At 37.0% G+C, this 23,867-nt stretch overlaps 3 protein-coding genes across 7 annotated transcripts in view; 1 reads left to right on the top strand and 2 right to left on the bottom strand.

The window, feature by feature from the left end:
* Positions 1 to 702: 702 nt before the first annotated feature.
* On the bottom strand, positions 703 to 11,838 carry polb (polymerase (DNA directed), beta). Its single transcript, XM_088335757.1, has 14 exons — positions 11,651 to 11,838; positions 11,324 to 11,381; positions 11,157 to 11,223; positions 9,583 to 9,657; positions 9,440 to 9,498; positions 8,985 to 9,034; positions 8,866 to 8,917; positions 8,742 to 8,796; positions 8,592 to 8,664; positions 8,444 to 8,514; positions 6,019 to 6,105; positions 5,878 to 5,945; positions 5,312 to 5,451; positions 703 to 1,793 (listed from the first exon to the last, which is right to left on the bottom strand). Exons 1-14 carry the CDS (start codon positions 11,709 to 11,711, stop codon positions 1,699 to 1,701), a joined length of 1,011 nt encoding a protein of 336 aa, XP_088191883.1. The 5' UTR covers positions 11,712 to 11,838; the 3' UTR covers positions 703 to 1,698.
* A 304-nt stretch (positions 11,839 to 12,142) lies between these two features.
* Positions 12,143 to 23,180, bottom strand: enkd1 (enkurin domain containing 1). Of its 3 annotated transcripts, none has more exons than XM_088335751.1 (8): positions 23,149 to 23,180; positions 19,529 to 19,629; positions 19,270 to 19,473; positions 18,097 to 18,263; positions 16,106 to 16,249; positions 14,567 to 14,700; positions 14,365 to 14,498; positions 12,143 to 13,447 (listed from the first exon to the last, which is right to left on the bottom strand). In XM_088335751.1, exons 1-8 carry the CDS (start codon positions 23,163 to 23,165, stop codon positions 13,287 to 13,289), a joined length of 1,062 nt encoding a protein of 353 aa, XP_088191877.1. In that variant the 5' UTR covers positions 23,166 to 23,180; the 3' UTR covers positions 12,143 to 13,286. The 3 variants fall into 3 exon arrangements, with proteins under 3 accessions (XP_088191877.1, XP_088191876.1, XP_088191878.1); XM_088335750.1 differs by lacking the exon at positions 23,149 to 23,180 and adding an exon at positions 20,569 to 20,677 and having other exon boundaries at positions 19,533 to 19,629; XM_088335752.1 differs by lacking the exon at positions 23,149 to 23,180 and adding an exon at positions 19,904 to 19,974 and having other exon boundaries at positions 19,533 to 19,629.
* vdac3 (voltage-dependent anion channel 3) overlaps positions 21,141 to 23,867 on the top strand; it is a 28,174-nt gene continuing 25,447 nt past the window's right edge. For all 3 annotated transcript variants that reach the window (XM_088335756.1, XM_088335754.1, XM_088335755.1), the window contains exon 1: positions 21,141 to 21,385. In XM_088335756.1, coding sequence (XP_088191882.1) covers positions 21,319 to 21,385 — 67 coding nt within the window. In that variant the 5' untranslated portion in view covers positions 21,141 to 21,318. The remainder of the gene's footprint in view (positions 21,386 to 23,867) is intronic.

Raw genomic sequence — 23,867 nt, 5'->3', positions numbered from 1 at the left:
GGCTTATAGGACACCGATGAGGGCGCACTGTTGACGGTTCCTGGTCTGTTCTTAGGTCGTGGCACAGTTGGCACCAGTCCACTCTTTTATGTTGTCAGCCCAGTTCTTTTTGGGTCTTCCTCTCCTCCTCTCCCCTTGGACTGTGCCCCTGAGGATTATCTTGACCAGTCCTGATGATCTTATGAAGTAACCATACCACTGAAGTTTCTGTCTGCCCAATGTTTACAGTTTTCGAAGGTTCCAATGTGCCCTTTGATGTTTCGTTTGTCACATGGTCTAAGTAGCTGATGGCTGTTGGTTTCCTGTAGCATCGTATATCCACGGCCTGGGTTTTCTTTCCCAGATTTTCTGTGAGAGCCCATGTTTTGCAAGCGTAGAGGAAGGTGGAAGTCACCGGCGCTTGCATGAGTCTGATCTTTGATTTCACTGCTATGTTCTTGTCCCTCCAGATGGTTTTGATTCTAGCAAGTGCGGCTGTGGTTTGAGCTATCCTAGCCATGATTTCTGGTTCTGACCCCTCTCCTGATAGGACAGTTCCAAGATATTCAAATTTGCTGACAGGGTCAATCTCTCTGCGGTTGATACCTTGGGGATTGTTGGTCATTACAAAAAAACAGTGTTTACCTTGTTCAAAATTAGTCACACAAATATAATATTTTCAAGGACATAAAGCAAGATCTTTTTAGACAAAAAAAAACAAAACATTTTTAACGTTGTTTTATGCCCATCATGAACATAATTATGCCAACAGCGCATCAACAACGAAACTGATTAAAAAGATTTCCTTGCTTTGATTGCTTCCTCTTTTTTTCACAACAGTCCCAAGTGTCCATTAGTTACACTGATGTGAGCTTTGTTTGCACGGTTAACATGTTTTGCTTCTTCCTTTATTTAGCATCACCGTCAGTCTTAAGAGTACAAAAAAAATACGGTATATCGCCGACACGTAATGTCTTAAAGCACACAAAATTCTGAGCTGAATAAAGAGAGAGAAAAAGCATTGCAGGGGGCAATTCAGCAAATAGCACATCAGAATTTTCATGATGCCGTGACCAATAGCAGACCAACATTTTGTATGTTGTGGACCAATAGCAGACAAACGCCTCAGTGACGTAACTCGTTTGTTCTCGATGTTGTATAGTGGAGGAAATGCCGTAAAGAGGTGCTGAAAAAACACTATTCCAAACCCTAAAGTGAAAACGTCATAAAGCGGGGGTTTTCATATCCCAAGAGTGAACTATATTTGTTGTTGTACACAATAAGGAGAGTGTTTATTCCCTAAAAAGTGTCTATTTTGTGGCAATGGTAGATCCCCCTCCAATTCAAGTTTTGGATTTCAATATTTTTGCCTCAATAGCATTCTTTTTAAAAGCCCCCAAAAACGATAAACTATTGTGTTTCATAACATGCTTGCAGTTTAAAAAAAAGCTGGACAGGTAACATTTGACTGCCTACATAAGGACTGGTGACTCATTTTGTTGAAGGACTCTACTGGATTGGCAAATTCGATTCTAAGGATGACACAATAAAAGAGAAATAAAATGTCCTGTGCATTGGCTCTGCACACAAATTGACATGATAGAGATCAATTTTGAAAACAGAAAAAAGCCATCTAGGAAAAACAACAACAGATATTAGAAAAGAAAAGATTAAAAAAAAAAAAAAAAAAAAAGTCTGACTTGAAAGTGTCCCTTGTGCTTATTCACTGCGATCTTTGGGCTCCTTGTATTTGTATTGGATGTAGTCAAATATATCTTTTTCGCTATCCACCAATAGAGGTTCGCCTGCCACCCCTGCAATAAAGAGGAAGGAACCATTGTTAGCCAAATGCTAAACAGTACATTTTTAAATTAACTGAATTGGCCGGTCCAAATTGTCCCTAGGTGTGAATGAGCGAATGAGTTGTCTGTCCCTGTGTGCCCTGCGATTGGCTGGCAACCAGTTCAGGGTGTCCCCTGCCCACTGCCCGGAGATGGCTGGGATGGGCTCCAGCCCCCCCGCGACCCTAATGAGGATAAGCGGTACGGCTGATGAGATGAGATGATGAGTAAATTATAGTAACTATTATAATTATTGATATCTGACCTATGTAATAAGTATATCCATGAGATTTTGTTGTATTGGACACAAGAGGATCTATCTATAAAATGTATTTAATAGGGAAGATAAAGGGGTAGGAAAAATAAGCATCTGCTTCTGACTACCCCTTTTCGAACATGTTATGTGACATTATTTTGTTGTTGACTCATTGTTTTTGTCCTGTTTTTATTTTTATGTTCGAAATAAAAGTTTTCATTCATTCAAAATTGAGAGATACTTCTTTGTTTTGTCTACTTTTTTTGTTTTTTTTTTAGTTTACTGATTAGTATTTTGATATGCATTTCTAAAATTACTTATTATTACTATTGTAATAACCAGCTCGGTGGCCTTGAGGGTAGGGCGCCCGCCCCGAGACTGGGACGTTGTGGTTCAAGCCTCGGCCGAGTCATACCTAAGACTTAAACATTAGTACGCGTTGCCTCCCTGCTTGGCGTTCAGCATTAGGGGTTGGAATTTGGGGGTTTGGTCACCTAATGACTCCCAACACCTCAGTTGGGTTGAGCGAGGGGGGCTGGGAATCCTCTCCTCTGTATCAATCTCCCAAAAAGAGTCAGAAATGACTCTAGCCACCTCCCACTTGGGGGATATGGCTGCGGTATATATATATATATTCAATATATATATATATATATATATATATATATATATATATAATTAATATTGTATTACCAGTTAATAATTATCAGTACATGGGAAAATAAGCCATATATTTCTAGATAGAAATTTGTCAATTATTTGGATATTTTTAAGAATTTGTATGATTATAAAAGAACAAACTTATTCACAACTAATTTTGCTTAAATTTTTAATATTTTACCTTTTTTCTAAACTGCAAAAATAAATAACCCCATTGGCGGATTTTATTCAGTATTTCTTTTTCTTATTTTGGTTTTATTATATTTTTATGCATTTAGTACATGTTGTAATATATTGTATTTTGTTGTTGCTAAATGTTACTGCACTTCTTTTCATTTCACTATTCTTTGTCATTCACATGCACTCTTATTATAATTCAGGCCAGGCTTTAGACACTGATGTTTCTGTAGTGCAGTGGTCGGCACATTTGCCTGACACACGAAAGGTCTCAGGTTCGAGACCAGGTGAAGATATTTGTTGGCCTGGAGAAGGATGGCGCCACCAGGTTCTACTTTCCCAAAACACACCACAGGAAATGACGCCCCTACAACACAAGTGGTTAAGCGAACCAAACAACCTCTAAACACTGTTCATATTCTTTTCTGCCTTTATCCTTTTCTCCTTTAAGTCTTTATTACATGTTTAACCTGGAGTATCATGTTTAATCTTGTTGCATACAACGTTTTCACAACGTTCTTATAAATGAAAATAAACTCAATAACATTTATTATATTCAATAATATTTGATTTAACCACATTTTATTTATAAATTCATATTTTATTTGATAAATACATTACTTTCATTGTTCAAATGCAATAATAACATTACAATTGAAATATTGACCCTTTGCACGTGACAACACGTTGCCTTCCCTGGCAGAATAAAAGCCATGACGAACGGCAAGAAGAACCCGAGCAGACAGCACTTGAATGAGCATTTGAGTTGAAACAAATATCAATAAAAACGACAGAAAAATATATACACCACTTTTTATGACGGTGATTTATTGCTTTGCGGTGGGCTCTGCGAACCGGCATGGCTCTACGCTGATTTGGCATTTTATCGTATCCCTTTTGATAAGGACAGAAGACGGCGATGAATATCTCAAATCAATCAGAGAGACTGCCATCCCTCAAAGTATTCCAGGAATTGCAGCGATCATTTTTAATAAGGTACCGTTTATACATTTCTGAGTCAATGTAGCTACCAAATTGTCAGCTGGTACTAATGTAACTGAGTGTGTCTGACATCTGCTGTGGATAAACGCATTGGCCTATTCAAAATGAACATAAATGATAACTAAGGAGCTTTCAGTTACAGTTGATTTGAGATTAGATGGCACCCTGGATAAAACATTAGCATACACATTTCTGAGCTGCAAAAAAGCAATGGAAGTGGGGGATGGACACAGGTTCTCACCTAGTCTCATCCGGCTTTTGTAGGTCACTCTTGCTGCACGTTCAATCACACTTCAAATTTTGCACAAGAATATGCCTATTTGTCTCAGGTTTTACACGTTATATTGTGGTTAGAGAGTTAGAAGGATCTGAGAAGAAAAGATTCAGTAAAATACTGTATAAATTGTGATTCAAAATGTGATCATTTTTAAATGGATTAAAAAAATGACTGTTATAATGATAAAATATATGATCATTTGTTTATTTGATTTTCTTTTCAGGTGATTTGTTCATTCTAATGTGATGTTATTTGCAAAATGACTGAAAAGAAAACAAACAAATACACAGCTAACAAGTTTTACCATTGCCATTTCTTACCAATTAACGGATACGGAAACAAGCTGCTTTTATTGCAATTAACCAGGGATTCAAAACAGTAATCTTCCAAATATGACATGTATTGAAAACCGTTATGTAGTCTACCATAAAGCTTATAAGGCTGACATGAACTGTCAAATTATGAACGTTCAGAAGATAAAGCGTCACTTCGCCAAAGTAAATATTTTCAACATGCTCAAAAGGGATTTCTAAACAAGGTGCAAATACCCTATGCTTTACCGTTCTATTACATTCCCCAAATATAAACATACAAAGTCATATAATTAACCTTTGGGGGGGTGGGACATATTTCATGCCGGGAATGCATTTTTGGACTCAACACTGAGGAGTATTGATAAGCATCCAGACTAATAAGCTTTTAGATCAGCAACGGTATATTGGGATACTCCATTTACAACAAAGTGGTACCAATAGTGTAGAATGAAGTCAGCTGGCTGGACGATTCGGTTACATTTGTAAATATGTCAGGTGGAAGACTGTATGGGTCGGTAGCTAGCCCTGCTAATGCTATCCTCAGTTTCTCTAAACAGGGGTCTTTGTGCTTTCCGACAACGTAAGCCACCTCATCAGACAGCTTCACAATATTGGTTTGTCTAGTCATTGAACAGTATAGCTGTTTTTGTTGTCATTGTCCACCGGGCAAAATGTGTAGTACGGTCTACTGCCGTCTGTCATTGTGTTTTCACGTAGTTGGGTGACGTGTGTGCAAAGGGTCAATACTGTAGTTGTAGAAATCTTCAGTAAAATAAAAAAGACAAGCGGGGCTAAAGAGACTTACCAGTGACCCCTAGTGGTCGTATAGTGTACTCATTGAGGGTGAATCCCTTCTCCAAAGCGTGAGTTCTCATATTTTTATTGAAGATATCGCTACCGGTGAAATAGAGAACGCCGCAGTAGTACTGGTCCTTAGGGATCAACCTTCAAATAGCCAATCAAGGAACATGTTAGCATAGAAAATGAAGGTTTTTTTTCTTAAAGGGACAGTGTGTATTATTAAGTGCCTCCTAGGGGTAAAAAAACATTTAAAAGAAAACTATTCTCATTTAAATCATAAGTATAAATACATTAACAATCATAAATTTTACATTTTTTTAATAACGCTCATAGGGGGAGAAATATGTATTTATTAAACATGAGATGATGATAACCTACAGGGAGCTGACATATTTGTCAGCCATCTTGGCCAAAAAATAAAAGGGAAAATGGGGCATTTTGTTCACATTTAGTCTCAGGAGTTTGTGTTTTTAGCACTCGTTTTCGTTTCACTATTCAATACAGCTATATTTTACAGTCAAACATTACACACTGTCCCTTTAAATAGCAGCAGGTGAAATGTATAATGACCTGATATCAATGCGCCTGTGAAGGTATTCCTCCTCATCTTCATCTCCTTGCTGCAGCTGACAAACTCCCTGGGGAAAAAATAAAGAGTCGGCTTTATGCACACCATCAGTGCTAACCACATTAGCAGTCGGCTAACCTCACCATGAATTTAGAGTCTCCTTTGGAAAGAGTGTCAGTGATAAATCCGATGTCCTCGAGATGTTCTACCACTGCGTGGAGGAGCTTTGGCTGAAATAAAAATGGTTGAACCAAGATTAATTAGAGGCCCTGGAAGTCAGACAATTTCTTTTTCATTCACTGGGATTCCCTGCTCCCCCGATTACCCAAAATAATGTCACAAGTGATTGGTTTTTCTTGAATTTGAAGAATAGAGCCAGTCCGTCCATTTCTCTCTCAAGCTGACAAGGAGGTTCTGAAGCATGCTTTCATCTCCTTTCATTTAGATTAGTGTAATTCCCTACGTTCCGCATTTCTCAGAAACAATATCCAAAGTACTTTTTTTTTTATCATGTAAAAAATACAGATCTTGTCCTTACAACAACTGTTTTTTTTAACAAATTCAAATGCTGTGTTTAAAATGTAATACCATGCTGGAAAAGGATGTGGGTTCACTAAGAAGTGTTCTACGTGAATTTTTTGTGTTTATTCGAGCTTTAGGTTAATAAATGTGAAATAATTCTGCACCCGGTTTTCGGCGTTTGGTTTCGGTCATCGTCGGTTGCTACGGACAGGCTTTTAGGACGAGTGCCCCTTTTCTGTCTCCACTGTGTCAAGGGATTGACAAGGCAAGATTGTGAGTTTCTAGGGGTGTTTTGTATGATGTTTAGGCATTTATATCTTGCTATAGTTTGCACAGATCTAAAGTTTATGTATGTTATTTTTGGGAGTTTGCGCACGTTTTCAATGCATTTTATTGTACATGCAGTTTTTAGCATTGCGGGTAGGAATTGGACTTCAGTTAAATGACAACTGTCATCGTGTTCCTTCTTTGGGGGTTTAGCTCGGTGTCATATCAATGAAGTTATATTGACAGACTCCGCCCATTTCTCAAACAGTTCTTACGCAATCTCTTATCTCCTCTAGTTTAGATTATTGTAATTTGCTGCTCTTCAGACTCCCCTGAAACAATATCCAATAGAATGTCTTTATCATTTAAAGAATCAAGCCAAAGTGCGCCCTAATTTTTATCATGCAAACACAGATGATGCATGCTTCCAATTTTTAGTTTGGATTGCAGTATTTTCACAACCACAACAAGTACATAAAAGTCTCAGATTTTCTTCAAATAGTGTGGCGCACCCTATCGTGCAGTGCGCCTTGTGTGTGATGCAAGGCTGCGGATGTAGATGAGGACACCATGGCGCTGGTAAAGGAAGAAGAGTAGGCGTGTATGCAAGGCTAGGTTCACACTGCAGAGCTTAATGCTCAGTTCTGATTTCTGGGTGAAATGTGATGTTTTTGTGAAATCGTTCACATTTCCAACTAAATGCGACTTGTATGTTGTTTCCCGTGACTTCGAAGCAACTCCTGTGTGATTGCCTAAAGGCTACCGCAAGCACAGAGTAGGACACGAGTCGTCACAAGCAATGCGCCAATTGTTTGCGGAAGTACTCATGGATGCTGACGCCGTAGCGTATCTTGCAATTTGAAAGTGTTTGTACGACTGGAGGCTGAACAGTGACTCTAAGCACGGTGCTCCCTAATGTCGTGAAAAAACAATACTGGAATTGACTGCTGTCGGGACTTCCCTGAGACAATATCCAATAGATTTTTTTTATCATTTGAAGATTACAGTCACTCCACACATTTCTTTCTCAAGCAAACATGAAGATGCTGAGGCATGCTTTAATCTCCTTTCATTTTCTGTTTTAGAGGACTCCCCAAAATATATAAAATAATTGAATATAATTTGAAAAATTTAGGCAGACCCCACCCATTTCTCTCTCGAGCAAACAGAGGCGCTGATGCATACTTTCATTTCCCTTTGTTTCAATTACTGTAATTTCCTGCTCTCTGGACTTCCTAGAAATACTATCCACAACAATTTTTCATTTATATTTTATTATATTATATATTATATTTTACCCTTGCTACTTCAGTTGTTTTTTAATATGTGTGCGCATTTGATTGAATAAGTAATTTGCTATCAAACAAATGACTGCAAAATTATGAAATAATTCAAAAGTATGAGACTGATCGTTATTTTCATATCGTGAACATTTGGTGTCGTCTTTTGGAAATCTGAAGTAATTGCAATCAGAATTCAGGAATACTACAAATATTTCTAAACACAAGATAAAAATGCTATTATCATTTGAATAACATCACCAAATTCTGCCCATTTCTCTCTCAGGCAGAGTGGTACGTTGGTCCTCTCATTTAAGTTATAGTAATTCTCTGCTCTCCCGACTCCCCAAAAATCACATCACAAGCGATTTCTTTTTCGTTATTTGTATAAAAAAACCAGAGTCTGACCATTTTTTTTATCAAGCAAATACAGAGGTTCTGATGCATACTTTTATCTCTAGTTTTTTGATTATTGTAATTGCCTACTCTCTGGACTTACTTGCTTCTCAGTCTGAGAGGTGAAGCCAGGGTGGGTCAGCAAAATATCAATATCACCGCTCGATGCAGCACCTGCCAATTTCAAACAAAAACTTCACTAAAGAGACTCAGCAAAACCTTTGTAAGAGAAACCACAGAGACACACTGACCTCTTCTGTAACTCCCGCAGATTGTTCCGATGTATTCGCTGCTGATCGTTGTTAACTCCCCGAGAATGAGCGTCTGCACCAGAGGACAGTTTTGGATACAAATAGTAAAACATTACTTTTATTTGATTTATGATCATATTCCATACTGACTTCCATTTTTTCCATTTCAGCTCGAGGAATCCTCTTCTCAAATTCCTCAAAGTATCTTAACAGGGAAAAATCAGACATCATCCCGCATGAAGGTTATATGACTCGTACCAAATCTCAAACTCACTTGAGTCCGATCTGTTGATGATGGTTCAGCTTGTGTTCGATCTTTTTCAAATCTAAATAATTAAATCAAGCACACGTCAAATATAAATCTGACATTGAGCAAGACACGGTTTGACATACCTTCCAGACTTTTCACGCCTTCTTCAAAAAACTTCCTGGCAGCGGCAGGGCTAAATTAGACAACAAAGGCATACACTCCTTAAGTTTGTATTTAATTTATTAAGACTACAGAAGGGCAAATCGGAACAACCAGTCAATGGAATTTAGAATGGCCCGACTAAAACAATAATATTACGCATCAGCAAGGCCGTCCAGCCAACTCTTTTTTCTCAATAAATATAAGCAGCAATTTTCTATTTCATCCTGTATTTGAGGCCATTATTTACTAATCACCTAAATTCCCTTTTCAACACTGGACTTCTTCATGGCCTCTTTGAATAAAAAATGGAATAAAAACGTCAGTTGAAAGCAAAGACAACTTTTCCCAGATATCTGGATTGAGGGTCAAGTTGGTCAAGGACAGAGCAGAGGCATTATAAAGCTGAGGCACCGGAGTTCTTTTTTTGCACACATACCCAATCCCGGTTACTCTGGTGAGAAAATTGATGGAAGAGCTGGTGTCATCGTTTCGAATCTTAAAAAAAAGAGGGGGAAAAAAAAAGGTTGTTATATTTTTGCAATATTTACTACAAACAAAATTTGGCAACAAAGATGTCACCTTTTCTAGTTTACGTAGCGTCCCTGTCTGGAGATACTCGTCAATCTTTTCAGCTATTTTTGCACCAACGCCATCCTGTAAATATATTTATGGTGAAAATGACAATTTTAGTGGAAATGTCCCACTTTAAAAAAGAAACGTCTAGTACAGTTGATCACCTGGAAATAGCGTTCCCAGTTCTACAATTATTTTTCAGATTACTGTGTGGAATAAGATATTCTTCGCCCCCTCTATGGCATTTCGCCCCCCTCTTCATGGCAACTTTGCAGTATTTGTGCGTATTGCAGTTACATTTCTGAGATGGCTGTCTGCTACTGGACCATGTCATACAAAATGCTGGTCTGCTATTGGTTTATGTCATTGCATCATGAAAATGCTGATGTGGTTTTGTCTGAACTCCCTCCTACAATGCCTCTCTCTCACTACATTTCAGAATCTCGTGCTTCATAAAGATTTTGCAAGTCGGTTCTACAATACTGTAGTGTTTGTACAGTAATTCTTCATTAAGGTCCGAAGACGTATATTGATGCTAAAGGAAGAAGCAAAAACTTGATAACAATGGAAACAAAGCTAGCAATCATGAATGGCTACCCTCACTTAGGCTAGGTTCACACTACAGGGAAATCTGTTTTTTTTTTTTTTTTTGCACAGACACGAGCTATATCCGATCTGTTAGTCTGTCTGAACAGGCCATAACTGCTTTTTTCAGATTCAAGCCACTTTTATATGTTATCCCAAATCCGATAAGTATCCGACCTTTTGGAATGCGACTGCAGGCATTAATACACAGCAGACGTCACTATTCTGCCTCCAACCAGCCGGGAGAAAGCGGAGGAAACGAGAGGGTCATTAAATCACACATTCATGGAATATGAACACTTATTTATTTTGTAACTGACGCATCACGAAATAACATGTCGCTCGAGTTAGTTCTTAAAGCGATAATATCCTCCAGTGGTAGTTAACAATATTATCGCTCAAATCCAACCTCACAGACAGTAGTCAATGGGGGAAAGCAAGGTTTGGATTTAATTAATGTTTGGGTGACAACTTTCCCCTGTTTACATTAATGAGTGCTTCCTCAAACATGAGTGCATTGCGTGTGACGTCGCGTGTCATCTTGTTTGCATGTGCGTGAGAGTTGTGGCACGTTTACATATGGGAAGCTTAAGTCGCATTCAGGTCGCATTTAGTTGGTAATGTAAAACGATCTGACAAAAAATAGGAATTGAGCATTAAGCTCTGCAGTGTGAACATACCCTAATTTTAAAATCAGTTTTAATTTGAATTTTCTGTCTGAAAGGTACATACAATTTCATTTAAATGTACATTAACATTTATAACGATTATTAATCATACACACGTATATTACACATCAGCGTTACTTACTAGATACTATTCTGTTATTTAAGTGTTTATGCGAGGGGTACAGAACTGATTACCATAGGTTTAGATCCCCCGCTATACAGCAAATTCACTCTGCAATCACAAACTCAAAACAGATTCAATCCGTATGGCGGGCGTCTACTGTAAAATCTATTTGAACACCACAAACGCTGCACTTCTCCACATACCAATTTCTTGGCTTCTTCCCCATTTTTTATCTTTTGCGGGTATTTGGCGATGGTTGAGGCTGCTTTTCTAAAAAAGGAAACATATCAATTTAGTTACCGAGAGGAACCCCAAATATCACCTATTGTTCTTCCATAACATCACTAAGAGATATGACTTGTTCGATTACCTGTAAGCATTGTACTTGTGAATTGCCCTGTTGACGTTTTTCTCGTAGTTGGCCAGCTCTAAAAACACAAGATATGAATAAAGATGCATATTTTCTGTCCCTTTAAATCGCTAAATTAAAGGGACCAGACAAATATGCGTTTAAATATTTTGGGGGGAGGTAACTAGATCCGTTTAAAATATATTTTGAACTTTACAATACACTAATATACAACTTAATCTAGACCAATTAAATCATTGGTTGTAAATTAAAAATTACCGGAGAAACACGCAAATGTCAACGTAGCTAATGTTAGCATAGTTCCAAAATAACTTCACCGCCACCTACCCACGAGAAAGTCCGTTATGCCCTCATTCAAAGACTCTTGAGGGGCTTTTCTCTTGCTCATGGTCAAGTTAATTATTTGTAAACGGCTGGTTAAAGTTTAAACAAATTTAAACCTCTTGATATTTTCTAACTAGCATGCAAGCTAACCAGACAATGAGCTATATTTAGGGGGCGGAGACACACTGCGACGCTAGACCTTTCTTGATGACGTCACAGCGTCGTACAAATAGGACGCTGACGTGATTAGAGTAGAGTAAAAAACATTTCTAAAATGTTTCTAACCCAGTTCAACAGTCACAAACTGTCTTTAAAATATTAAATAATAATTTTTAGGTTTTAACGTACCTAGTCTGATGACGTCAGAGCCCGTGTCGGAAATGGGAGATTGGCGTTCAAGCAATGACGTAATTGGAAAGACGATAATGAAGTGATGATTTTATTATTTTTCTCGATGGAATGTGTTTTGAGCATGGTACAACATTCACCAAAAGATTACATTCTGAAATGATTTTTATTATGTTTACGTTTATGACACTAAGTCTACAAAATTGTACAGTATTACATGATGATGTCACTGCCAGTCGCAGAGTCAGCATTGGTCCGAATGCGAAATCATAATATGTTCACATTACAAAAGTCAGTTTCTATTACTTACAAACACTATTTTGTACACGTGCTTTTAAGACTTTTGCAAGCTGCAATTATTTAGTATTTAAAGGTAGAGTGTGTAATATTTGATAAGTGTTGTGCAACCAAAAACGAGTGGTAATAGCACAAGGACGAATACAAACTACAGAGACTCAAAGTGATTAAAACAATAGAATTCACCCTCACTTTTTGCATGTCTTTTTCCGAAGAAAGAGAAAATGTAAAAGGAAAAAGGAAAGGAAAGAAAGGGGAAACAAGAAAAAGGGGAATAAATAAAAATATGAAAACAAATCAAAAGTTAAGGAGGAAAAAAAGCTCAAAAAAGAGAAAAGGGAAAAAATAAATAAAATACATGAAAAGAGGTAAAAATGAAAAATAAAAGAAAAATAAAAGAAAAACAAGGACAAATAACATAAGTAATACTTAACATGAGCTTAAAATCATGTAACAGTGCAACATTTTTTTCACTATGTTCTAAAATGTTTTAGCTCTTTCTTTATGAAAAAAATAAATACAATTATGGGCAAAAGAAGGAAAAGAAGAAAAAAAAGAGTTTTGAGGGTAGCCTGGTTAGCCAGACAAAGGCTTCTCGTGTCAGCTGTAGGTGAGGATCATCATGTCAAACAAATGCTCATTTCTTGACCACCAAATATTTTTTTAAAATCTTGTTTCATGATAATTCATACATGTTTTTTTTCAAATATTTTTTTCCACCACTAGGAGGCTTTAAATAAAACACATTGTGTCTTTAAGTTCCGCTCTAAAAACATTTGCCCAAACTGGTCTGAAAAATTGCTGTTGTGCCGTTGAGTTTCAAATGAAAATAAAATAAACGACAGTACTGTACAATGAATAAGGAGTGGGTCTTTCTGTGGCTTTTCTAGAATCAAAAAACAACTTATCAAACACAATACATATTCCATAAATCACATGATACTGTGGAATACGGTACAATACGAAAAACAGTTTTAAAACGTAAAATCTTATGTTAAGAAATTGTTTTAATGTAAACTTTATCCCTGGAAAATATTTTAATGGCTTCCTCGATTTCGGAAAGTTTCCTGTCCAGGTGAGCACGGCGCAGGCGGACGCTCAGGTGATCGGCTTTGAGAGGGAGCAGGAGAAGCTCCGTCACCAGCGAACGATGATCTGGCAAAAAAAAGATTCTCGAGTCAAGTACAGTACACCCCCGGGATACAGCCTTACGACGTTTCGCTTTACGGCGTGGAATAAGATGTTAACTCAGTCCATCTTCATGGCATTTTTCCCACTATACGACAGGAACGACGTGTTTACCTATCAAAAGTGCCCAAGTGTAGTTAGTTAGCTCTAAAGAGCCATAATAGCAAACTATATATTTTTCATAAAGAATTTTAAGACAAATTTCAGCAAAACCGCCAAACCCACTAAGTACATTTTATTTAGTTAAGTGATGTCAGATGATTTGAAAAAAGGTATGGAGTAATAATAATGCCAGAGCTTGTGTCCCACATCAACAAATGTATCACTATAACCTTTTCTCCTTCCCATAGTTACTCAAGATCATTGAGGCTCATTTTGACCTTACTTTTTTCGTAAATAATGATTTCACAACAAGGTGCCAGCAGAGTTCTTTTATAGAAATGTCACAAAAACAGAAAACAAAGAGTTTATGGATATCCAGCATCTTCTTTTAGCGCAGTGGGCACGTGTGAGAGAGAGAGAGAGAAGGAGCATGCTGTGTGTGCATAGCTGCGCCTACCCCTACCGCTCACCCAATAAAATTGTTCTGCATGCTTGGCTAGCGTTTTGGGGTAATTGCAGTTTGTTCTGTGGGGTTTTATTATAAAGTGTCTCAACGGTGAACCCTAATTGTTTAATGAACTTCCATATAAAGGATTTCTTAGTGATGTACAGCCAAAATGACAATTATTGGTGTGATTCCTTGGACATAAACTGGAGTTGAAAATTGTGCCCTTTGTAGCCGAAAGCCGAAAATGCATTTTTGGCTCCGGAAATATTGCCCCCTCCCTACTCCTGATTCATCTGTCCATATTTGAATTTCTGTAAAACAAATTCGAACTCACTCTCTTTGAGCGTCTTGAGAGTTTCCAACCTGTCCTCGTCAGCCATTAAAGTGTGACCAGGAGGAACCGACGAATTAAGTTTCTTCTTTTTCTCCTCTTCTTCTTCACGCCACTGTTTTTTCCTCTCCTTGATGCTGCGCGGAACAAAATTAACACATTTCATAACAGAGATTACTATCGTGATCTTTCGAGTATGACTCACTAGTGAGGCACCCTGCCGATAACAGCGCAGGGCACCGGTTTTTCGCGCAGGCTTGTCAGGGACTGAGACCTCTGCATGGTCTTTCCTGCTGCCCGTGCGTTATATTTGATAAAATCGATGCTTTGGCCTTTTACCTGCAAACATAGAATGAGATGTGGTCGTATATTGGTTGCTAGAAGCACAGACTTACACTACATATGGATGGATACAACTGTGACAGCTACCTTGAATAGATCATGGGCACCCATTTTAAGTGGGCTACTCCTAAGCAAAACACTGGTGCTTACAAGTTTGTTTGTCAATAGACATGAGAATTTCCTTTGTAGTTTAAATCATCATTAAGACAGTGAGCTTCTTAGTCTAGTTTTCACACATTTTAAAGAAGAGAATTTGCGCTCACATGCAACCTGAGTACAGGAAAAGCTCAACAGGAACTTTTAGGGCAGCCCAATGACATGGTAGGCATCTGTGAGAAAGTTATAATGTGAGAGGACCTGCTCAGGACCATTCTCAGCATTAGTCGACCAGAGATAATGGATCACAGCAACAAGCGGGCCATAACGAAATGCCTCACTACAAAGTTGCCTTCTGGCGGCGCCGCTCGTAGCAATATGGGATTAGGGATAATGGATCAGAGTGGCCAGGCCTGTCAAAAGTGCACTCTACTGGTCGTGCTTGCTGCAATATGCAATCGGGAAAGAGCGATTGTGGCCGCATGACTGCAGTTCAATTTTTGGTGGATCGAATGGCAAAAAAAAGAGTCGCCAGGCCCAATGAAAGTGTGATCTGCTGGCCTCGCATCTATTTGTCAGGGAAAGGCACCATTGTCTGCCACTGAAAAGCAGCGACGCTACAAGGCACACTGTGATGCTGACCCCGAGAGAAGACAAGCTTATCTTAAAAAAGAGAGGGAGGTAGAGAAAGGAAAGAGTGAAAGAAAAAAAGAAAGTGGCAGATCTCTGTGAAAGAGGACATAAAGCACAGAGAAAGAAATAGACAGTTGGCCTATGAAAAAATGCTACAAAATTATATCCTGGGCTGGACCGATACGTTTCTTTTATAGTTTGAAAGTCCCTTTTTCAGATGAAATGTTGAAATTATTTAAAATTTTACATGTTTTGAGTGAAGGTTACCATGCTGAAATGGCGCCCAATAGATAGAGTGACACTTACACCTTAGGCTGCTTAAAACTGGTCAGCGGGCACCAAATGACCCCTGGACGGCCGTAGTGTTATATGACGAAGTGTCCTTGGGCAAGACACTGAATCCTTAATGCCCCCTATGAGCAGATAGTTGCCTTGCATGGCTGATGCTGCTATGGGTAAGTGTGAAGCAGATTGTAAAGGGCTTTCGGAGCGCTATATAAATATAAAGAATTTACATTTTATCTGAAAAAAATTTCAAGGGCTGAATTATGTCAGTTGAGCCAATGGAAATAATCAAAATCAAATTAATCCTTCATTATTTTGTTATTTGGGTCCATACACAATGTATCATGTGTAGTTTTTTGAGAGTGTACAAACAATTTTCATTTCTTACCTGCAAATTGTTGTCTTGTTCCGGCATACAAGAAAGACGGGAACGGATGTTAGCGGGGCTGGAGTGTGGCCTCGGCGGTACTTTATTTTTGGAGTAAGCCCTCAAAAAGTTTAGGCACTGCGGTTTGACCGCTGGGCTGCGAGCCTGCACCAGAAAAAATAAACGTTTTTTGAGGAGTCTGGTTATATTTCAGAAAAAATATACAACCTCGAATTGCTCTCACAATAATCTATCATCAGGCTAGGCCAGAGGTCGGCAACCCAGAATGTTGAAAAGGCCGTAATGGACCAAACAAAAAGAAAAACAAATTTGTTTGGACCCACAAAAAATGATAATATATACAATATAATTTATATATATATATATATATATATATATATATATATATATATATATATATATATATATATATATATATATTATATAAGCCTTATAAGGAATAAAACATACCTTGTGTTTTTATGCTAGCCATATCAGCTTATAATCAAAATGACCAATTTTAATACAGTGCATCCTGGGTAGAGTGATGCACCACGTGATTACTCTATTAAAGGATACCTCCTCAAGTTTAACATCATTACAATATTAACGAATTAGGGTATGTTAGGTAAAATTAAAGAAATGCAATAAAGAAGTCCACTTTTTGATGTCATTTAGGGTTCGAGTTAAATCATGTATTTATTTTCCATCCATCCATTATCTGCACCACTTATCCTCAGTAGGGTCGCGGGGGTGCTGGAACCCATCCCAGCTATCTTCGGGGAGTGGGCAGGGGACACCCTGAACTGTTTGCCAGACAGTCGCAGGGCTGTATTTATTTTATTCATAAGTATTTTTATTTTAAGCAAAATAAAACAATTGGATCATTTTTCAGACTTTATAGCACACCTAATAACTCCAAATTTGCTAGATTTAAAAAAGTACGTCTCATAACCTGGTGTGCCTTATGACCGGAAATACAGTAAATAAAATTTGGAAATGCATAAAAAACTAGATTTCCCAAAATGTATGGTCTATGATTTTTTTTTATGCAAAATTCGCTCCTACTGTAGTTTTAATGTTATGTACCTTATAGTCCAATGCAACTTATATATTAGAGATCTTACACACAGGAATATTTTTGCGACTGCGTCTACAGTCCAGACAATTTGGTGTGCATTTTGACCTTTTTTTATGCATAATAGCAAATTTCAAGCTTAAAGAAACACGAGGTAATATTTTACCACGAGATGTAGCAGTATTGTGTAGTGCTACCGAAGACAAGTGCTAAAAATCATAAAGAAGACAACAAACTACGGAGACTCAAGGTGACCATACCGCAACATTTTTCGTCTGATTTTTTCCCCCCCAGCCATTCGCAAGGTTTTTGGTCTTCCGGGTACCCGTAGAACGAAGATGGCGGACAATTATCTTAGCGCTCTCACGGTGAGCCTCAAGTTAGGTCAAATAAATAAAAATGTATAGTAATCTATTTGTTTTCAAATCCATGTTAATATAACAGGTCATTATTTTTGCTTATTATCCAAATCAATATTGTTTTTTTTTTTCAGTAAGAGTTTGTTAAACACTAGGAGGCGCTACATAATATACAATGCCCTTTTAAAAAGCGGAAGAATATATTAAATGTATTCATTTTTGAGTATTTCGAATTGAATGGTATGGTCCAATTATTGACCAAAATCATTGGATGAAAATATAAATGTCTACATGTATATTTATTCATAAAAATAGGATGTATTTTTTTCCTCATGCACTGCCAAGGTATTGGCTGAGGACTCTATAGCGGTAGATGCAAAAAATGAAATAATTTTTGGGCTAATCATTTATTCATTACATTTATTAATTCTTTTCAGTTACGTTCTTTGTATACACATGTAAATATAACGTAAATTTTGACGGAATGCCTGTAAATGAAAAGGACGAAGAATACCTATTAAATCCCACCCCTTTTTCTCTCATACGCAAAACGTAAAGCTATGATCTAATATTACCTGTAAATCTTCCCTGAATTTGGATTGGACGTTGTGATATTTAGTGGACGTCCACAAAGCTTTGACCGGAGCGGAACGAGCTCTCTCGGCATCCATTTCTTTACATCGTCTCTGGATTTCACGCAGTCGCCGGATGTTCTCTTTGCAGAAATTGAACCCTAGTTCCCCTGTAGAAGCCGAGCAAAAAAAGGAAATGGGGATCCATTCAACCCAAAAGTCCAAGTATTCACTTGTTAATATATTTTCATGCATTGTGTTTGTTAAAATACTTTAATACGATCTTATACACAATTTTCATTTGACATAAATTATATTTCCGTGCAGATTTTCCTGCTCTTAGACATGCTGTGCCTTTAAAAGACAATTATTTCGTCTTGCAGAAATTGTGACACAGGTGCCACATAATGTCTCAGACTCTCAGCTTTAACTCTTTTGTTGTGCGTAGTTCACTCTGGAAATATGCTAGTTCTTCATCTAATAGTTCTGTGTGATTTTCTTGAAAAGAAAAAAAGGAATTTCTGCCTTTCTGTAAGCTCCTGTGGACATTCAGTGAAAAAACGTCCTTGAAAAAGGGATCCATCCAACCAGTCACTCTATTTTGCCATAGTCTATATGCTTTTTCCCCCTCAAAAAAATAAATAAGATCATATTCTAAATTTTCATTTATCATTCAATTCTGTCGTTTACTGTGCATATTTCCCTGCTCCTAATGCGACTTCCGTGTTGGAAATAAGTATTGCAGCGTTAAATTGTGACGCTGCCTCTTCAAAAACGGCCAAGCTTGCGCTCTGCCAGGCACTAACAGGAAAGACCGGAGGAAAACAATCAATAAGTTAATTTCACTATCGACTCATAGTTCCGGAGTTACACGCGTCGTTGAAATCTAAGGTTTTTTTCTACAGGTTTTCACACAATTGGAAAACGTTAGTTTGTGTCATAGTTGTCCTCCTACAAAAAAAAACATATTAAAAGAAAATATATTTCCCTCCTCCATTTTTTCAATTTGTAAACATTTTTCGAAACGTGCCAGGAAGCGGCTCCGCAGCGCTAAAGAACCGCATGAGGCTCCTGGGCCGCGGGTTTCCGACCAGGAGCTAAAATAGTGCCACCTGATAAGAATGTGGAACGTGTATTTCTCAGCCAAGGCATGTGTGCCAGTCAGTATGATCTTACTGGATTTGTTTATCTCCACATCAGAAGAAAAATCCACTTTGAGGAGCTCCCTCATGACGCCTCTCTGCCCCCGTTCCAGAATATGGCGAGCCTCGGCACCGATCCGAGGATGCTGTACCGGGGGTCTTCCCTCAGGATCCGGGACCAGGGGCCCCGAGAGGAACGCCAAGGGCCCTCGTTGCTTTCCCTCTAAACATCCCTGGGCTGTAAGAGCAAAAGTTCCATTAGCGTTTAATATAAATCAGTGGTCGGGGGCCACAAACCTGATGCTGGTCTTTTGTAGTACTGGGGGAACAGGGAGGGGTCCGGTGGGATGGGGCCACATATTGATGAGGGCCCCTCGCACATTGAAAAGCCAATCTAGACATAAGGAAAGTCACATCATTGACAAATATGTGATTTCACGAAGAAAAACAGTTTTAAAGGAAATAAAACACGTGAAAACAGAAGAACACATTCAAAGGAACTCGAGGAGCGATTATATATCTCATTGTGACGTCTGGAGACGAGATTTACACTTTACAAGCGCATGCGCGTGACTTAAGGTAAACAATACAAACAATCGACGCCAAAAAGCCATTAAAAACGTAAAGATAATTTTGTTACGCGAAGGTATAAAGATTAGCGCCTTTACCTCGATGTTGTGGAGTAGAGAGGATTATTTACCACGCAGATTGATGACGTGTGTTTGAGCCTTTCGTTGCCATGACAACGGCGTTCAAACGCTGGCATATGTTTTTATTAATGTTTCTGACAACGTTGAGTAAACGTTTATTAATCGAACTGTGTCTTCAAAATATATTTCTTGCATGTTATTTTAGTACTTTTTACATTGTTTATTATTACTGTTATGTATCCATGTCTGGCTGTTATAAAAGTGGCGAAATAGTATTATTGTTTTACAATTAGTTATATTTTACTTACAACGTAATATATTCATTTTTTGTAAAGTATTTGTTGTTTATTGTCAATCAAAATACAACTTTATCCTATAACACGAAATGACATATAGCGTTCTCCAGCGGTGAAATAGGAGTAACTCAGGCAGATTAAAAAAGGCAAATTACTGTAAACGTTTCAAAAGAGGAAAAAATAATTTTAAAACAACGCTTCTCTTACGAGGTCTATTTTTCAATATGATGTAACAAATAAATATACATTTTGTCAAACTTGTTCTTTTTAGTTGGACAAGTTGCTTTAAAAAACAACCTTGATATTCATATTGGTTGAAAGTCATGCTACCCTCTAAATCAAACTATTTTCAAATTTTAAAAGGACAAACATGAAATTTATTCCTACGTTAATATCCTGCCCTCGAGAAGCCCCCGTAGTGTGCATGCGTGTTTATCCTGGGTTTTCTTTTTGTCTCACAGTGAAATATTAAATTATGAAAAAAATACAAAAAAGGAAAACAAGTTTACGAATGATATTTTTCATTTTAATTCCATCACTGACGCCATTCAAAGTCATAATAAACATGACGTCATAAGGATTTTGCGTCGTTTTAGGAATTGAAAAAGAAACAGAAATTAATCATGTATTTCATATTACTATTAACTAAAAGTCACGTTAATCCTCACTTAGAATATATTCAAAGTGTAAAAAAAACAAACAAAACAACCCAAATTAAAATTTCTCCCACGTTAATATTCCGCCCTCTGGAGTGCGACTCAGTGTGCATGTTCATTCCCCCTGCGCTTTCTTCTTGTCCCACAATCAAATATGGAACAATTAAAAAATAAAAGAAAAAGACTAAACTTTAAGACAAAAACGAAGTTTAAACATATTTTACACTTTAATAGCATCATGACGCCATAATAGGTCACAATAAATATCACGTCACAGATATTTTTCGTCAAACTGGATTGTTTTCGTTTTACAAGCCGCTATAAAATATCAAACAAATGAATACAATTGTATTCAACTCAAGTCAACTTTGTACTTAAAACATGTTCGAAATTTAAAATGTCCTCACCAAATCAACATGAATATCTATTTATCAAACGTTAACTACACGATGGTCCCGCCCCCAGTTGTGGGGACTGTGTAATGCGCATGCGCGTTTCCCTTGGGCTTTCTCCTTGTCCAATGCTTTCAAGTCAAACTGCACATAACGGTAAGAAAAAAAATCAAACAATAAACATTTAAAGTCGTGAGCACAACTCTTTTTTTGCTTTGACATCGACGAGATTAATATGGTTCGACTTTTGTGTAGTTTTTATTACATGTTAATGCATACAGCTGCTGCTTTATCGATGATCTCACTCATGTTTATTGATAGTGTCGACAATTGTATTGTTGTGTATTTAATAATCAATGGTGAACTCGCTTGATGTGTTCACAAAAGGTTAATGGCGACGTGCACGGTGCAGATTTTGTTATCTTTCGGCACTCTCACGGCAGCTATAAGGAGACAAGTGCATTTGTTTATGGGATGGCTGCTGAAGGAGGAAAAACACATAAATTACACTTGTCATTGGCAGAGAAGAAGTGGCCATTGTCATAACTGAATTATTACAATGTTATTACAAAGTGTTAAGTGTAACTTAACTTATATCGACCTATAAACCATTTTAGAGTACAATATATCATTAAATCATTTTTATAGTAATTCATGCGGAATAAATACTCATGGAGAAGATTATATTTTTATTTTTGATACAAAGTGCATGTTCATTACTTATATCAGACTAAACTGATACTATTACTCATTCGAGTAATAACCATTTTAACGGCAATGGTGGTTAACTAATCAAAATTATGTTATTCATTGTTATTATCTTTGCGATTAATGTTTTTACCTTTGTGTTACTGTTTTAGTATTTATTTTTACTTTTAAATTGTTTTATATTTGCCTAGAATAAGTTTGATATATACATTTCTTGATTATTTTTCAAATGTATTTTAATTATTTTGTATTTGACTTCACTGTTATTACTTCTACGAATAATAATACTATTTATGGCAATAATAAGGATCTTCATAAAAAATAAGTTATTGACTGCAATTAGATTTTGTATACATTTTATTTAGTTGTGTCGTATAGTCTATGCTAGTTTTGTTTTTTCTTTACCAACAGAAATAAAAGACACAGACAATATTTTAAAATATTTTTAAAATTTACCTTTAATATACTTTATGATTGTATGCATACATTAATTGCTAATTGTTAAAGATATTATATTACATAATTATTAACCTTTGCAGAAATTATATTAGACTGCTCTATCTACTACTACACTAACACTGGGAATAATGGTGATATTATTGAAGAAATATATCACAATTAGATTTACCATACATTTTATATATTTGTTTGTGTGATAGTATATACAATATTTGTTAAATTTCAATCCAAATTTAAAAAACGCGAAAAATTATTTAAAACATTATAAATTATATTTTTATATATTTTTACAATTGGATTATAAAAAAAAATAATTTATTGTAATTTGTAATAAATATGTTGTAGTAAATGATTATTATTATGACTAACATTATTATATATATTGGAAAATATAGTATTATATTTATATATATTTTTTAAATTGCTGCAAAAATTATTGCACTTATTTGCATTGCTATATGCATGCACTATTCTTCACTATTATTATTATTATTATTAATATAATAACAGGGCATTTTTTAAGCACTATGTTGTAACAATTCTTTTTCTTTTGATCCTAATCTCTTTGCATACAATGCTTCACAAAGTTGATATGGTAAATGGTCTGCATTTATATATATATATATATATATATATATATATATACGTTTTATTTGAAGACCTCCCAAAACGCTTTACAATGTGCTTCACACTTACCCATTCACACACACTCACACACCAATAGCGGCCATGCAGCCATGCAAGGCGCCTACCTGCTTATTGGGGGCATTAGGGATTCTGTCACGAGACCGGACCGAATCAGAGGCAGGAGGCAGGAAGGATGAACTCAATCGCGTAAACGATCAGTTACTCTTATTAAGGAAATAAAAGTCGTCCAACACTCAGGGACAAAAACAAAAACAGGCTTACAGGCAAACAGGAACTCAGACTAGGAATACTCACAAGACAGGCTTTTACTCAGAACGGGCAAACACAGGTTTCCTCAAGTCACACAGAACAGATTAATGCAGAACAGAAAATGCATTGAACCAGCAACCGGCAATACCCAAAACCCGCCTTTAAGAAGCACACACGCAAATTAGATGATCTGCTACAGCTGGTGCCCAGGGGGCGGGGCCAGCCGGTCGCCACGGCGACCATGCTGGACATGACAGATTCAGTGTCTTGCCCAATGAAAATAAAGACAATACTAATTTTAATTTAATGATGCAAAGTGAGAAGTTCCATAGAGATGTAACAACATTTTTAAAAGCCCACAAAGTATCAAGTTAGCAATGTTGGCCATCCAAGTTTTTTTTTTTTTTTGCCGTCTTGCGTCTTTATTTATCTCCGTTTTGTTGACCTTTGAACCGAAAGGTGGAGGCAGTCATTGAGACAAAAATGAGATTGGCCCTTGAAAATAAATACACTGAAGGACATTTAAATCTCTTAGCTGTGGCAGCTTGTTGATTTTTTAAAACCGAGTCACATG

This window comes from Urocampus carinirostris, chromosome 5 (assembly GCF_059441175.1).
Source record: "Urocampus carinirostris isolate Australia breed hairy pipefish chromosome 5, RoL_Ucar_1.0, whole genome shotgun sequence".
NCBI lineage: Eukaryota > Metazoa > Chordata > Actinopteri > Syngnathiformes > Syngnathidae > Urocampus > Urocampus carinirostris.
The sequence above is the reverse complement of the archived record's forward strand: the minus strand, read 5'-3'. Positions and strand labels throughout refer to the sequence as shown.